The sequence below is a fragment of the Phallusia mammillata genome, chromosome 3, assembly GCF_965637545.1.
Source record: "Phallusia mammillata chromosome 3, kaPhaMamm4.hap1.1, whole genome shotgun sequence".
NCBI classification, from domain to species: Eukaryota; Metazoa; Chordata; class Ascidiacea; order Phlebobranchia; family Ascidiidae; genus Phallusia; species Phallusia mammillata.
The window spans coordinates 28,572,085-28,589,788 of record NC_137254.1 but is presented as its reverse complement, the minus strand read 5'-3'; the positions used below and the strand labels follow the sequence as shown (position 1 = coordinate 28,589,788).

Here is a 17,704-nt window from a genome sequence, read left to right as displayed (position 1 = left end):
ACATAGTTTAATGTAAATGCTTAATTAGCAATATATTGTAATCACATTCCGATTAACTAGAAAGTCAAATCGAGTATAATCGGTTTAAGTTAAATATAACTTATCAATAAAAAAGCTGTAAAATATTCATGAGCTGCATGAACGATATTAAAACAAATAAGCCGTGTAAGTGATTGACTACCTTTAAAGCCACAAAACAAAAATAATACCTTTTTAAGGTGCGCTATGCGATATGTTTCTAGTGCTTCGTGACCATCTCGTTGTTAGGACAAGAATGAACTGGACAGAAGAAACTATTGTCAATCCATGGGCGGCGATTTGATGACCTGCGGAATAAGGAACGCAACAGTTCGCAAGTAAGTAAAATAACATTCGCTTATCTTGGCTTATTTTGTGACCACATTATACGAGTGTTTTCTTAACCCAAATGGTATCGTCAACATTTTTACCACATTTTTTTCAGAGCATTTATAAACAAACTGAATAAGCAATCTTTTTGTTGGGATAAATGACATTGAGAGAGCCGGAACGTGGAAGTTTATTGATGGAGTGGTGATAACCGACATCTCTACTCTATTTGCAACCAACCAACCAAACAACTTGAATGGAAATCAACATTGTGGCGAGTTATGGGCCGTCACAGAATTCGGTATAAATGATGAGAATTGTAATGCAGCTAAACGTTTGATTTGCGAAAGACTTTGAAGCGCAACCATACCACAAAAGTGAAACATAAATAACTACAATAAATACGAAAGGCTACATGTCATAAAAATCAATGACATGTGATAAACATGCGAATGGCTACGCAAACCTTTTTTTCTAAGAGTATACTGGATGTGATTGTGTTCCTTTTAAATGCAAATTAGTCACGCGTGTTTATTTTGATAGCTCTTAACCTACCGAAACCTACAGTAAAGCAACTGCATGCCTTTTATTATCATACGTTTGCACCACATTTTTGGTAAACAAAAGGGAGCCCTTTGATATTCTTTGCGTCTTTGACTTTTGTGCAGTTGCAGTTCTTTTCGTTTAACTTTTTGAATAAGAGGTTCCAAAATTTTTAAATAAGACTGTGCTGGCCTATCGGAAAAACACGTACTGTAGTAAGTTTTATTTGTAATTTTATCTCTGGTAACCTTTCTCTGTAGGTAGCACACTTAACAATTTGACTGGGATGATTTGTCCTTCATTATCAGTTCTGTATTTAGATGTAAGTTTACAATTTTTGTTTCTTGTTTGCTATTACAAATGTGCACACGGTCTTCAACACAATTTTTATGTGCTACAACTGTGTATCTGTCCTTGCGCTTTCTTTTTCATGTGTAAATCTTTTTATACGCGTCTGTGAAAATATATAACAGATGCAAACTGGTTGATCGTTTAATATTTTCGCTTTACGAAACTACTGAATATGACAGGCTATTGAAATCGAATGGAGCAGACTGGTTTATGAAAACATTTTGCAGCAACGTATACCAAAATATATGTTGACACACAATACTTTATTTTCATAAATTCTGTACCAATTAAAAACCTACGTTCATTCAGCAAGAGTTTCTCAAATTCAGCAAAGAGTTTCTCAAACTCAGCAAGAGTTTCTCTTTTCAAAGAGTTCGACATTAGAACCTTAAAAAGATCCAGTGAGACCCAATGGATGCAGTTTAACGTCTTGCCCAGGACGACCTTAATTTAGTAGAACTGTTTCATAACCACTCTATATTCCAAAGATCAAGTTTTATTTTTGTAACATTTCAAAAATCAATAAAAGTGTTTCCAGGCTTAAGGGTCCAGAAGCGAAAACCAAGTGGGCTATCGCCGAAAAAAAGAATTCGTTTACACAGAAAATGCCTGGTGGTTGTTGCATGAAAAACGTAAGAAAACTGACATTCACTGTACAAATAACACAGGCTGTACACAATGTGACACAAAAGGAATAAGCAACCTGGTATAGACCAACGACAATTTGTTTCCAATACAAGTGAGTAACATTAGACTTCAATATTTCGACAAACAATTTGGGACTAATACAAGACATAATACTTAGTTGAAGTCGAGTAACCGTAGCTTTAAGCTAAACAATTAATGAGCAACCTGTTTCACACCCACAGCATAAAGCTCAAAAGGCTTAATATCCGATTAAAAACCGGGTTACTGAGGGTCACACGATGAGTCATTGTAAACTAGAACAGAAGGGAAAGGTAGAGCAAAAACGGAGGTAGTAACGTATATTGGTTTGTTTCAATGTTATATACGGATCTGAAGTTTATGTACAAAGAGAGGGGGATGCAAAAATCAATTTCCTATCCACAAAAGGCGATCCGTCGTCAATGGAAACCTAACAAAGCACACTTAACATACCACAAGACCACCGACAGACCAAAGTTAGGGACAGGTTACTCGCAGCAACAAATATTAACACATGATGCGCGCGTCCAATCACAGAGAGGCATGCATATATAAGGGTGATGTGACCCGGGGTTAAGCGAGGTTATCTCGAGTTTTCAGTTTTGCCACACAATTTTTTCTACAACAGAATGTACCAGCCTTCTAAATACCATCCATTATACGCCTTCCTTGAACGAAAAATCGTGTGTTTTGCAGGTGGCCAAAGCGTGTGAAAAACCAACCTTTGTTTGCTGTAGTCTAAAATTTTCTTTAACAAACAAAAAATAGTAGATGTGGTGAAACAACTTTTATCTATGTTAATAGCGGTGTCTTTGCATACGGATTGGATGCGCACAAACAAAAGCGTGCGGTTTGGAATAAAGATGTATGTGGGCACAAAAGCAAGCAACATTTTAGCAAAAAGGAAAGATTCGCCAAGCTTTACCAGAACCAAAAAAAAGAGAAAATATAAAACAAGTCAGTTATTTTCTAAGTTTACCAAACCAAAGAAAAAAGCGAGAAAACGAGAGAAGGAAAAAAAGCTGCCCAAGTTAGAAAACGCTTCTCCAACTGGCGTAAAATCTATGACCAATATCCCTACGTCGGTTATATATGGGGGAAAAAGTAAAATCGACAAAGTTACAACATAAAAACGACAAAATACACAAGTATAAGACACACACTGATACAAAAAAACGACAAGGATTTAATTTCAATCTAATCCTGAGAAGAGCACAAATTTTCTTTGTATAGAAGCCAAGCACTGTCAAATTTTAAACGCTCAAGCCCGCGTTTATTTTCTGCCAAAGATCCTTCTTACAAGCCTTTGACCGATGTATGCTCTGGAGCACCTGTAAAACAATTCGTCGTTATCACTCAGTTTCAAATGACTTTAAACCATGCCATAGGTAAAGTACTGAAAAAAACATACTAGGAACGGCAACATCCAAGGGATAAAGACTAAAAAATCCCCCAAAAACTGCATGTACATCCTACAAGACTGAAAAAATCATGACGAAAAAAATGACAGTAACTACAGGTTAGAAAAAGATACATTGATTGGCTTTGGTATAAACATTGTCTTACAACAATTGTGCTCAGTGCAAAATAATTAAATTTTACTAAATGCTTTCGTTTTATAAGACAGTGTAAATATGTAAATCCAACCTAGCTTTTTTCCCAGCGTTGCAATGTATGCGGAATATTCGAGACCTCGATTTAAATTGAATGAAGTATAATGTAACAATAAATTATTTTGACACATTTGGTTGGACATTTCTTTCCATTAAAATATAAAAATCGGAAACCAGAACATACTGCAGTTGTCGATAAAAGTATATATTTTTGCATTAATTAATACAGCTCTTAAGCAGTCCAATAACGCTGAGTGTGGAACCATGGTTAAGGTCAACGGAATTGAATGTTGTGTTTGGTAACTTTTTTTGGCTTACCTCATTAAATTGCAATATGCCTCCAGGAGTCATGCAAAATGCATTACGGGCTGTATGAACCAGCGTAACGAACTCATCGTGGTCGCTTGCATGGTGGAGATGGTAAAGCCGATTGTGAATGAAATGAACGTACATTTGCAGACATTTGCTGACTATCGGCTGAAGGAATGGCGCGCGAAGATTGGTACAAACCTGTGTTAAAACCGAAAAATAGTTTTCCAGCGACCCAAAACTTGGGTAAAGTCTTTATATTTTTAAATAAAGCCCAGGTTAAATCATAAAGTTTGGTTACCAACGCAAATTACAACACAAATGATACCAAATGCAAAGTGAGGCGCGAATCAAGAAGGTTTCAATCAAACCTAGGCCAGAACCCGACCGAAAAAATGTGACAAGCATTTCAATTCCACCATTAACTGACGGAATTTTTCTTGAAATAACTTTTTTGACGTTCATTTCTACATACCTGTTGGTTGTTGCTCTCAGACAGAAACTTTGCAGTTTCAACAGCAATGTCTTGCAACACAAATGGAGAGGAAACTCCACCCACTGCCGCCATACAAAACTGCTGCACGTAATGCATTCCTAAAAACAACAGACCAAATTTATTTCCAACAAATCTATTATTTTACCGCAGTAGCGTAATATGGGGACATAGGTCCATGGTGCACTAAAATTACTAAAAAATGCATTTTGTAGGTACCACAAATCAGTGTTTCAAACCAAATTAGGGCAGAGTAACACATTTATTTGTTCTTTCCAAAGTTTTGTTACTATTTTCCAGCAATTCTCAGCATAAGAAATTTTCGAGTGTTTGTTTTTTGCGGAGGGTAACTTATGTTTTATCAACATTCTTTACAGCGTGCAACTCTTATGTTTTATTAACAACAGCTCTTTAATTCGATGCCTACAGCTCTTTTATATATCTCAGGTGTTTAATACAAGTAAAGACGCGTGCTATAAATGTCTGTCAACTTACCGAGCTTTGTGGAAAGCTTCAGTATCCATTTGACGTCGTTAGCGTACGGTGGATTCCTGGCATACTTGTTATTAGGCCGATCCTCTGTCCGCTTTGTCAACAAGTCAAGAGCCAACATACCAACACGAAAGGCACTTTGTAACTGTAATTAAATAGGCAACATTATGAATGCTTTCAGATTGTACGATAAACAAAGCACTTAGGAGTATGTAATACGATGTCGTCCAAACATACTTATTCTTACAACAAAACCTTAAAATATATTTTTCTATAATTCATAAAAAATGTATATTATGATATTTCTGAATATAAAATACACAACACATAGTCTATGCGAAATCCAAGGTTTTTTTTAATTTTAAAGCTAGTAGTAGAGTAAGTAGACATACTAAAAGTGCACAAAATACCTAGTATTACCTCATGAAAGTGTATTGTTATGTCACAATTCTCCGCAAGGGCGCTCGGTGTAATAGAGTAAGTAAACATACCAAAAGTGCACAAAGTACCTAGTATTGTGAAAGTGTATTAAACGGCACAATTAGGGCATTTTATTGCAACCAAGAACAATTTATCATTTTATTACACACAGGGTGTAATGTTTCAGTTTGAACAAGATTGACCAAAGTTTGCAGTCACCTGTGTTGATATAGGAGCAGCTTGGAGGTTGATAGCGGGAATAGCTTGGATGGGAGGAGCGTTCTGGTGGTGGAGAGCGCTCGGATGGTGGTGATGAGGATCAGGAAGAAACGGAGCTCGACTTGCGTGATACTGGAGGGCGTGGAGGTTGGATGCAGGCATCGGAACCTGATGGAAGATCCAGTAAGAGTTAAACGAAAGAATATAATCCATAGTTTATGTGAACTACACTGGGAGATGTAATCCAAAACCCAGTGTATAAAACCCTACACCAAACAGAATCAACCGTTTTACACAGTATTTTCACACAACATATATTTACACCAAATGTTAATATGACATCCTCAGTTCCTGTGAGCGAATACAACATTGTTATTAAGGCGATAAAATAGTAAAATAGTAAACTAGTTATCACTGGGAGGTGATAATGTCTGTACTTGGATTTGGAAGTCTGATCTAAGACGGTTTTTCCTAACTTGGATATATACTCCGGAAAGGTAAACAAAATGTCATAGCTTTTAAGATTTGGGCGATACTCTTGTGTGTATTTGTGCACCATCAAGCCATAATTGATCAAATTTTGGCAGAGTTAACCAAACAATACATAACAAATAAAATCTCGATCGTTATGAAGCAATTTATTTGAACAAAGCACCTACCAAATTGAGTGCTGGCGCGGGGTGGATTTGCACAGCTGCCGCATACTGCATAGGGGGAATTCCCGGAGTTAGGCTGCCCATCTGGGGATCCAACATCGTTGGGGCGAAGCCGTGGAATATTGGAGCGGGGTGACATTGAATCGGGGGCATACGTGGGTCCTAACAAGTTTGAAAAAAAAAAGTTTTCGGTGTTCCCATTACTGTAGAGTGTTTTTTGTATTTGAAACAATACTGAACGTTATGCTATTCAATATTTGTAGTTTTGCAACTTGGAACATAATCCAATACTTGGAAACAAGTGTGTGATGGCTAACATATTTGTTGGAGCAAGGTACAAGTGTTTTGTATTGTCAAAGGGCATAGTATTGTTAGAGCAAAGAAATTTTACTTAAAGCTTTGTCTATTTTTGTATGACATCCAAAGCAAAATTATGTAATGTTTCGCTTGCTAGATTAAGGCAAGGTGTTTCAAATATATAAAAAAATTCTTATATACACCAAAGCGCCGTGTTTCAAAATATTTTTCCAAAGGTTTTAGTGCTTTGCGCATTTGAAGACTCAAAAACCGTTGCGCATTGAAGACTATTTTTAGTGTTGTCGAAACCGAAAGTTTGGACACGTTTTGTCTGTTCTAAGCCACTGTCTGTCTATTTAATATTGATGTAGTACCTGTATTGTTATCACACCTCCCGGAAGAACCATTCCACTCACTGATACTGGAATAGATTGTGTAGAAACAGCTGATGCTATAGTAGGAATAACAGCACCGGTAGCTATAAGAAAAAATACACAATTTCTTTTTACATAGTCAAGGTAAATGAAATCACCTTTCACAATAGTCAAAACTTATCATCGAGAGCATTTCATGTTTAACCACAAAATTATGGTGACGTATCTGTCGTTTTGTCACGTATGTGTGAAGTAATAATATAGTTTTGTACAACAGCAAGTCTAACAGCCAATTTCCGTGCTGTAACGTTGCTTAAAGCATTTGTGTTATTAAAGTCATGGACCAGATGGGCACATAGAAAAAATGGCGTATGTAGTTACTCTCTGTACGATGGGAGCCATTTAAAAACATATTACGGAAGGCATGTCAAATGAATGTGTCTGAACAGGAAAAGCAAACCAAAATTGAAAGGGTAGTGTCAACTAGGCTCAAAAAATGACACATAACATATTTGTAATAATGTATAATTGCTTGACAACCTTGTGTCACCCAGGATTTTACACACTAACCTGTGGAAACTGGAATGATAGCGTTGCTAGCTGGTACAGAAGGTGCAGAGGTGGAAAATGTTGATCGAGCAGGGGCCTCGTTCTCATTAGAATCGTTCACCTAATCACAATAGTAATTTATTAGTGTTCAACCAAAAATGAAAACCCTTTAACAGAGGGGACTATTTCCACTTAAAATTTAGTTTTTTTTGGCATTATGCGAATATTTTAAGGCCTGATTCCTTGAGATTTTACATTACAATACCAAATAGCGCTGTTATAAGCTATGTCATAGCAGTGCTCTTCAACCTTTTCAGTGGCACGGAACCCTTAAGGTATTTTGTCAAACTTTGCGGAACACCCCATAAAATAATTTTAATCAATGAAATACAAGTAGGCTACATCAAAGAAAAAAAAGATGCATTTTTGCTTAACACGCCCAAAGCACATAATAAAATTTGACTTTAATAAAATGATTCTCAGAAACACATTGCCATGTTACTTGCATCAGTACATTCTACATTTATCTCGCAATTTGGAGTGGATCAAGGCTGTGTTTATTACGTCACAATTGATCAATGGTGTAACCAAGGTTAACTAGATTGTACAGGCGAGCATTGCTGTTTGCAACAATATTACGAATCTTTCATGCTTGAATTGCTACACGAAACCGCTGGGCGAGCCTTAAAGTTCACGGAACCCTGTAAGAGTTGTACGGAACCCTAGGGTTCCGCGGAACCCCGGTTGAAGAGCCCTGAGCTATGATGAAAAAAAACTGGAATCAGCCCTGAAACGCACATGCACACCTACCACATATAGACTAAACAGACCAGTCTTACCACGTGTGGGAATGTTTGTCCGGCTTAATTTGTTAATGTAACTTTAATAGGCCTGGCATACTATGATACAGTACTGTTTTAAAATACAACTTGCATACCATATAAGATAAACTATACACCGAAGTCTCCTTTTGCTCCTTTGAATATTATAACTAACAATCGCATCTAACAGTTGCCCAAAGAGATTTTAAAGTGCAGTTTGCAACTTACTTAATAGAAATCACAAGGAAGTCCGCAAATTATGTATCGTATTGGCGTAAAGCTTTGCATATGGGCTATAGAATGCATATGGGCTATACGTTTCAGACTGTTTGCGATAGGTTCATGTCGATTAGTTGATAAATAGAACTCGCAAAGAGGTCGTTACCTTTTGGTGTATCCACTCCCATTGTTTGGCAACTTCAAACAGCACCTCAGGATAAACTCCACCGCTTCTGCCCGCTTGCTCCACCGCGTGGCAAGCTTTCTCTAACATAGGAGCTCCCTAAAACAGCAACAAACAATTAACATACAAATCACAACATAAATTCTTCTCATAATCGTAACTGCATTAAAAGAAACATATTTTTGCAAAAGGGCAAAGGCTAGTAATGTAAGTGTCCCTCCTCAGCTAGGTACATTCGCATTTGGGCAGTATTTGCAATTTTTCACTAACAAAGCTATACTGCGTATAGTGCGTGGCCACAGTGTGTATATCTCGTTATTGGTCACAGCAATCCGCAGGTTATTATAAAATCCAGCTTACATTTACCAAATAAAGTTTGTTTCACTGTTCTATTGCGAAATAATAAACTCGTATGAGCTTAAAAAGGTTACATAAAATCCTAGACAAGTTTTCAGGCTTTTATCTTTCTAGTTTAATGAAGTGATGGCTGATTTTTTGATGCAAGTACGTTTTTCACAAAATCGCTGAGTATTACGAATTCGCATTGCTATGCTACAAAGCACCTAGGTTCACCCGCTTACCTGATCTTTACACTGTAACAGGGCTCTAGAAATCTCGTTGGGGTTAAGCGCTGCAGCCTGTGGAAGCACACTAAGAGCCAACTCAGCCGCTCTGCGCACAGTGGTGCTGTCACGACCACGTGATGCACGATCAGCCAATGAGGCGGTTTCTGGAGGGGTCAGATGACCTTCCCAAGAGTCGACCAGTATATGAAGAGCGGCACTACCGATTTCCATTGCTTGGCCTGCGTGTGTAAAACCATTAGTTTTCTAATCAAGTAATCAATATCACATTAAGCTGTAGAGTGCACCCTGTTTCGACCTCTAAGGTCTTATGGCATCAAAAAAGGTTGGTGAGACATACCTTCCCAGTCTGTTACTCCCAACAAAGTGGAGTGCCATAAGGTGGCTACATTAGCTCATACGGCTGATCTCAGCTGTGCTGATGTGACCTTAACGGTCCAATCCAGTGGTTCTTAACCGGTGGGAAAAGAATATTTTTTTCTGTTAACGTAGGGCACAAAACATCATTATAAAAATAACAGAGGGGGGAATTCGAAGTTGGTGATTGACTTTAGTGGGAAACCACACCAAAAAGGTTAAGAACCACTGGTCTAATCAGTGTGCACTTTCTGCAGCTTATCGTGTATTGGCCCGATGCTTTTATATGTCATTATATATACGTAAACCCAGTAAACCACCCCAAAACTGAACAAAATCAAACGGTTTACAAATAATCCTACAATTATATATTTTCACTAGTAATCTGGTAGATCATTAGCTCCCTATGCAAATAAAATTCGTTACGATTCCAATTAAAATGTATATTATTTAAAACTGTCGCCAGTTTGAACTCACCTGTGATCCAGGATACGTGAGAAGAGTAAGTTCTACTCAGCCAGTTCGGTGACACGCAATTGTGTAAGCCCAAAGCGTACAGGCCGATCTCAAATGCAGCCAGTACAAGATTCCGGTGAACCCCCGACTGGTTATTTCCCTGAGGTTGCTGCAAACAAACGAATTCAGCGTTATTTTATGTGTACAACGTCATAATAAATCAACAGTGCTTAAATTGTGCCCTAATAATAAAATCTCTTGCAAATACAGCAAAGGATGGCGACGATTTAGGGCCATTTTTACGGCTGTTACTAGGGATGTGCCAAAACTCCAAGTGTTCTGTTTGGTCGAGCACCGAGCATCTCACGTTAATGCTCGGTGCTCGGCCGAGCACGCTCGGTGTATTATGACGTCACAAAAATTCCCCATTCCGTTAGTTTTAGCTCTACAAGGTCTCTTACGTCACCAGCGGTGTATTAAGCTGTATATGCCCATTAAGTACGCGTTTTCCATCCCTAGCTCTAGCTGTGTTACACGGCCCATCCCTAGCTGTTACATTTTTTTCTGTTTTTTTTTTTTTGGACTATGCTTATAAAAGCGAAATGTAAATGTCTTGTGAAACATTAAAATGCAGCGACAGATTTAAAGCTCATACTTGCTGTTTTGTTGGTGCTATCTTTGTTTCCCAGTAAAATTCGTTTACCTTGTGTAAATTTATACATGACTGATATCAATGCTTTAGTGATTTTGTACATGTGATAACTTAATCGACGCCTTTCTCAGTCTGTTCACTGTTCAGTTAATTGTTGTTGGGTTGGGTTTCGTGGCTTGCTTATGTTAAAAACTTCATATATGTTTCATTATTATGCTTATTAAATACTGGTTTATATGATTTTATATGTACAAGGTAATAATACAAGCTTACAGTTCTGTTACAATTCCCAACTGGTAACTTACTTGCATGAACAGAGAAGTGCTGCTGTTACCGCCAGCTTTCACTAAAACATTCTTTGCTACTTCAAAGAAGAAATGCGCAGCGGCTTCAGAAGGCTGGTTGGGAATGTCTGGGACTGTTACTGAGTTCCTTCCTCGGCTCTAAAAGAATAAGAAATGGTGTTAATTAGGGGTTGGCATGTTTAGTAGGTCACAGACTGATCGTTCAGCTAAAAAGACTGCTTTTTTGCATGACTTCTATTTCAATTTAATATTTTTGTGATTGTTTTTAAAAACTTTAACAGCTTTTTTGAAGTTGGTATAAGTTGGCAATTCGTTTTAGACAAAATGTCTGAAAAGGTTCTTAAAACTAACAGAAGGAAAGTACACCAAGGTAATAAAGTATTAAAAGCAATAAAGAGTTAAATGCAATAAAGAGATAAATGTAAGTTATTTTTCACACTGTGTTTTCCATTATTAGTGGATAAAAAAACCTCGAGCAACTTTTTACGGCATTTCAGATCGAAAGATTTGCAAGTAGATTTATTTTTCAAATAATTTAAAAGAAGTGCTGAAAAGACGCTATTTTGAACTTACCGCTCATTTGAACAAACCTGACACATGTTATGCAATTTATTTACTACATACAAGTCCGCTCGCAGTTTCATATTTGATCCCAATCAGCACAATTTGTTAACTGACCTTTCTGAAACCTCCATAGCCAGGTTTGCTATTGTTCAACGCATTAGCTTGTGGGTTGGGACGAGGCGGAGAACGTGTAGATTGAGGGATTCGACAGGAATCGAAACTTCGCTTGTTGTCACCAGAACTAGTGCCCAGAGAGTCGGCACTGCTACTGCTCCCACTAAAAGTAGAAATGTTTTGAGATTAAACTGTTTAATTTAAGTAGACTCAGACTTTTTAGGGGGCCCGACTCTAAAAGCTGAGTTAGTCAAGCTAACGACTTTTTACTGACATTACATGTGTTTTGATAAAGGATTTGGGATCTATTTCAACAATCGCGAGTTTAGATGTATTTACCGAAAGGAGGGGTATTTTAGGGTACAAATTGCATGAGAGTCAAAGTTTCGGCTTGCATTTTTCTCAAATGTACATATTATGGAAGTAATGATGCAAAAAAGCACGCATTAATTTAGGATCCGTTTTTGGAACATAAATTGGCCTTCTACAAATACCTTGAGTGTTTTTTAATATGCACTAATAAGTTTAATAAACAACACCAAACCGTCAAAACTTATTAAACTTGAAAATCAAAGACCAAAACGCAAGCATTTTTGGAACATAAACTTCTTTTTATAAGCTAACAACAAAATGATTTAAGTTTTTACCTGTCGCTACTGGGACTGGGTGGGTAACGCTGAATGCCCCATGTACCTCCAGATGGGGCTGGACCGGAGTTGAGAGCCAGACTCACTGCGCTCGAAGTGGCTCCGTTTAAGTTGCGACGCCGTAAGCGCGGTGAAGTGTCACTTAGCATCGCCTCTTCTGATGCCGAACTGTTCACATTTGCTATACCTGGAAGTGTTTGTGAAAGTTACGACCATGCACTGGATTCAAAATAGTGTGTAGTAGGGATGTGCCAAAACTGCAAATGTTCTGTTTGCACGCTCGGTAGATTATGACGTCACAAAAAGTCCCCTTTCTACGTTTTAACTCTACTAGGTCTCTTACGTCACCGGCGGGGTTTTATTAAGCTGTACATGCCCATGAACTGCGCGTTTACCACCATCTAATACATTTGAAAAATCATTCGTTTTTGTTCATAGACACCCTTTACAACACTAGTTACATATGTTAGCAGGGCATGAATATGCAAATTTAACGCTCGGGTCAGTTTGTGCACCTGCTCGGCCTAGCACCGAGCACCGAGCACCGAGCACCGAGCACCGAGCACCGAGCACCGAGCACCGAGCATCAAAAACAGCGATGCTCGGTACCGAGTACTCGGGTTCTGGCTCAGCTCGGCTCGGCCCATCCCTAGTGTGTAGAATGAATAGAGCATTGTGATTACCCACAAAAAACGCCACTAGTTGCAGCGTTTTGATACAATATAAGAAATTTGTACTATGCTGTAATTCTACCTACGTTCGTATACTTCAGCATACCACAATACTCCTAGCTTTTACTGATAAGCTTGCCTACATTAAATCAGTTTTGCTTTTTAGCTTTTTGATCAAAACCTTTTGGACAGCAAACGAATTATGCAAGAGACATTTCACTAAATTTAAGCTGGCTTTAGCATCTCTAGGCGACAAGACGTAGTGCAAAAAATCTACGTTAGGATTCGAACCGACGGCAGAAGCCTATCCGCGTCTTGGACTCTGCCTAAAACGCTATAGGGTTAAACCTAGTGCAAACATGCCATGTCATATAAACTCAGAAGAAAAGTGGCAAAATATGTTACCAAATATTAGTCGAAGTGAAAATTTTACACTTGGTTCAATATCTCACAATGTTGCTTGCGTTTCGGTCTCACTGTAGGCGATCTCCACGACAACTTTGCGTCACGACGTGGGGGGCTGCACACCGTTGACGATGAGGGATAGTCGTCATCGCATGACGTAGAGGATTTTTGGTCGCCATGGGGACCGGACAACGAGCCGTCGACGTCACCTAAACATCGAAGAAAAATTGTATGATGTTTTATCCACCATTTTATGATCGAAATGCAAAGCACAAAGAATCGATTTTCTAAGCCACAAAACGACCACAAAAGCAAAGATTCAGATTCGTTTAACCAAAAAATAAGTAGATAACACTGGCCAACACAATTTTTGGTGTCTTTAATGTTAAAACTGATATTGACTAATTTTGGGGTGCTGATTTCAAAAATCATTACGGTTTTCTTCAATCAGGTCAACTTTTTAAGTTATTTACAAAACCAAAATTTATGACCATATTGGTTCAATGACTTTAAAATCACGCTTTTATATGTTTGTTAAAGTTTTGTTACATTAAACACATCAATTTTCTACAGTGCAGTCGGTTTTTTAGCATAAACATGTGTTCTATGCTTATGCTCTGTCTAAAAATAGTTGGTGTAGGCTAGTGGTACTTTTAAACTAAACGTGTTTTATGGAGTGATTTCAGACTAGTAAAGCAAGGTGGTAAAACTAAAATTAATAGTGGCTAGGTCATCTATAAGGTGTTGCATGAATTACCAATATGTTTTATTCTACCTTACTGGTGAAAAACCCATAGAACACAACTAAAAAGAAAAAAAAGATCTGTATCAAATGTTCATATCTTGCACACTTCGTGACTTTGGGGGTTTTGGATAAGCAATGGGCTCCACTTATCTAATGTTGACTCGAATATTGCAGTAATGGACAAAAACAGTAGAAAGGGACTGAAATTATTAGAAGAGTACATAACTAAGTAATTAAGAGGTCTGAAAAAATCGGAACGAAAATGAGTATAAAGCTACACTTCCCTTAAAACGTAGGGGATAAAAATGATGAGAATTAAGCTGAAAGGTTCCAACAGGATATCAGTGAAACAAAACGTGTTGGGGAAGAGGGAATAATGTGATCCTGGCTAATTACTGTTGGTAAATTAAACGGGACGATATTGCTGCCAGTCATTTCTGAAAGTTACAGAAGTAGGCTACATGTGCATAGGCCTATATCCGATATACCTGACAACTTACAAATTTGAAACCTTTGTTTTGTTTTTTGTGTGGAATTTTGTTTGTTAGGAGTGTCTACCTGTTACATTTAAAATTAAATCGAAACTTTGTTCTTGCAATAACGGTAATTCCACATAAAATACTCAAAACCAGTTTCACTATAGTGTATACATATAGATTGTTTTTCAAACGTGGATGTACCATAACATGAAAACTAGACGTGATACAGATAAACCGATTGCATTTTTGAAATCAGGGCACTAAAATTAGTCAAAATCAATTAAAACATTACTGACACCAGAAAAAAAAAATTTTTTTGTTGCCCTGTGTAATTTTTAAGGGAAAATATATTTTAATTGTTATCACTATCGGTTGCTTATTCAAATAGAACACAGTGAAACCCAAAAATAGGCATTTACAAAACAATAATCCTTATACAGCTCCGAACAACATTTCCAAAACAGAAACAAAAATGGAAACGGATTGAAACACCAACTTACTGTAGGGATTTCGATCTTCCAGTCTGCTATCGTCATCGTCAGTGCTGTCGTCAGCAACAGAAAATCCAGGGTCGTGGTCATGTGACTGTGGAAAGTACGTCAATGTTACGTCAAACATAACTAGATTAAATTCATAGGATCAGTCAAGAAAGGTATGTGTTTTGACTATGCTGTCTTGTATAACAAAGAACGTGTTTTAAAATGCTAAAATGTCGCGTTTACAAACCTTGGTATGACAAAGTACGCATTATTTGCCACTCTGGTGAGAGTAACTTTAGGTTTAAAAAGCATGTTCTTATAGAAGCTGGTGGTAGTAAATGGGGCCTCATGTAGTCGATCTAACACAGGCAATCACAACGTTTTCGCGTTTGTAGACTGCATCACATGTTTTCGTTTTTGTTAATTATTGCCAATCTATACACTATACAAAAAGTATAGAATCTAGACGTGTAGATTGCTAAACTGTAACTGTAAGATGGGCATACTGTATCTTTTAGATTTAGACCATAAGTCAAATTTATCACAAGTGTTTGCCAATGCAAGACCAGCAATACATATTTTTTAATACAAATGTGCATGGCCAGAATATCTGTAGACCTGACCTAACCCTACTTCGGCACTGAAACATCTTTCCCCTACAGTATTTAGCATGTATTTGACCCACTCTTGAAAGTCCGCTAGATCCTGGGCGATCAGAAGAGGAGAGGAGAGATCTTGATGTGGAGGAAGAGATGGGATGCGAGGTGGTGGACGCAGGGCGTCTCACGGGAGTCGTAGAGCAAGGAGGAAAAGCTGAGGAAGCACGGAGGTTGGATGCAAGGGATTTGTCCAGAAAGTTTTGGAGAATCTGTAACATTTGGAAACAAACTTGAAATACTAAATGTACGATAAGTGACATATTTACGTTCTTTGCTGTACATGGTTAGATAATTCGTTCAAGTAGCATAAATGGATAGCTCAACGCAGCCTTCGTTTAGACTTGAATACATATCCATTCGAATCTTGAATGTCCAGATAAACCGGTTTGCCAGAGACTTACCAACTGTTCATACTACAGTCAAAATAAGAGAGTCACCAGGGATATTATAGGTTGCATGTAATATGTAGAGGGCGAAATTCAGTACTGCCGCCAGATTTAAAAGCAAAAAAGTACTAAAGGCCATTATTTTGTCATAAATTCATACCTCAGGGAAATGCCATAAACCCTAAAACTGGCACAATCAATTGTAACGCTTTTTTGGGCAATGTAACTGTATCAAAGTGCAGGGAGTGCAAACAGGACTACCGCAGTCTTAGTAAATGCCTACCATTCTTAGCTTGTGGTGTTGGTCTTTGTACAGAATCAACATTTGCATTGCAAGTTCTCCTTTTTGTTTCCTTGTTCCCTCGCAGAGTAGAGGATGTTCAGCCTCAGATACATTCACCTAAAGTCATAGGCGTGTTTGTGACAAATCAAATAACGACAATTCATGTAACTCAAACAAGGCGTTTTAATAATGTTAACCATGTTTTTAAAATATATACATAGTTGCACATGCAGTGAACCAAAACAAAAATATATAATGTTGTAAAGGCTTTAACTAATCGACATCGGTTAAACCGGATCTTCGACTAATCTGGACATATTTTTTGGCCGAAGCGGGTCCAGGTTCACTGAGGTTTACTGCATTTTAAAAATACGCGTTGTGTTGGTTAATAAACTGTTCGATACGATTAATAAAACGGTATGCATAATTGTTTTAAAAAATGGTTTGTAGCATGCACATTTTGACAATTGCTCTTTATATAATCAGTTAAAAATGCTTTCATTATCAAACGTAGCATGGTTTTTTCCGTTATTTACAACTGCAAGAAATTTGTACAAACGATTGGTTTTTTTGAGAAACTTCTATTACAGCAGTAGGGTTACCTTAAATCCCAGAGCATTGACTGCGGCAGCAAATCCTGAATCCTGATCGGCTGATGACACATCCCGTCTTGATGCGCTGTTTCTGCCACCTGGTGGAGCTAAAAGAAAATTAAATTTGTTTTTACTTGACTGACGTAAAACGCAAACCTTCTGCTAATAATTGCAGATAAAGAAATCCAGTTAAAATTCAAAATGGCGATTCAGTGGAGTCAAGCTTGTTCAGTAAATTTAAAACAATACATCATGTATTTTGAACAAATGGACAACATCTACATAAGGTGACCTTTTCGCGGCAAAAAAACACCATCGTATACTCGGCGTGACATTGTGTGTGTTTTGCGACGGGGTCGTAAACATTTTAAAAACAGTCAGCCTCGGTTAAACAGGATTCGGGTAATCCGAATCTTCGCCTAATGCCCTAATCCGTGACGAATTTTTTTTATCCAAATGGAGGATATAAACCGAGGATTAGCTGTAGTTTCAAAGCAAGATATAGAATTGCAACTCTGCTTTAAGATTCAACAAAATGTACAATGTGCAACTTACGTGGTTGACAGAAGGCATCAAACACAAATGTTGTCAACATGAGTGGAAGAACATGTTGGAATTCCTGGGACGCATCCACGGAGGCAAGAGCATGGGCTTTTTCTCTTAGTCTTGAAACCTCCCGAGGACCTAGAGGAATTCTCTTCATCAGGGCAGCTAATTCGCCTTGCTGATAGAAAAGCTTCACCTGTGGAAAGTTTTTGAGGTTAAACGCGG

General features: G+C 37.8%; 1 protein-coding gene across 5 annotated transcripts in view; it reads right to left on the bottom strand.

Moving 5' to 3' along the window:
- Window positions 1-1,722: 1,722 nt before the first annotated feature.
- LOC145220694 (zinc finger SWIM domain-containing protein 8-like) overlaps window positions 1,723-17,704 on the bottom strand; it is a 29,227-nt gene continuing 13,245 nt past the window's right edge. For 3 of the 5 annotated variants that reach the window (XM_080087925.1, XM_080087924.1, XM_080087926.1), the window contains exons 19-38: window positions 17,489-17,675; window positions 16,943-17,040; window positions 16,341-16,457; window positions 15,698-15,880; window positions 15,034-15,118; window positions 13,357-13,518; window positions 12,234-12,420; window positions 11,587-11,749; window positions 10,909-11,046; window positions 9,973-10,120; window positions 9,136-9,359; window positions 8,537-8,653; window positions 7,352-7,451; window positions 6,782-6,885; window positions 6,114-6,272; window positions 5,455-5,622; window positions 4,819-4,960; window positions 4,306-4,424; window positions 3,840-4,031; window positions 1,723-3,239 (exon numbers count right to left, since the gene is read on the bottom strand). In XM_080087925.1, coding sequence (XP_079944051.1) covers window positions 3,162-3,239; window positions 3,840-4,031; window positions 4,306-4,424; window positions 4,819-4,960; window positions 5,455-5,622; window positions 6,114-6,272; window positions 6,782-6,885; window positions 7,352-7,451; window positions 8,537-8,653; window positions 9,136-9,359; window positions 9,973-10,120; window positions 10,909-11,046; window positions 11,587-11,749; window positions 12,234-12,420; window positions 13,357-13,518; window positions 15,034-15,118; window positions 15,698-15,880; window positions 16,341-16,457; window positions 16,943-17,040; window positions 17,489-17,675 — 2,871 coding nt within the window. In that variant the 3' untranslated portion in view covers window positions 1,723-3,161. The remainder of the gene's footprint in view (window positions 3,240-3,839; window positions 4,032-4,305; window positions 4,425-4,818; window positions 4,961-5,454; window positions 5,623-6,113; window positions 6,273-6,781; window positions 6,886-7,351; window positions 7,452-8,536; window positions 8,654-9,135; window positions 9,360-9,972; window positions 10,121-10,908; window positions 11,047-11,586; window positions 11,750-12,233; window positions 12,421-13,356; window positions 13,519-15,033; window positions 15,119-15,697; window positions 15,881-16,340; window positions 16,458-16,942; window positions 17,041-17,488; window positions 17,676-17,704) is intronic. The other 2 variants (XM_080087927.1, XM_080087928.1) reach the window with 1 other exon arrangement.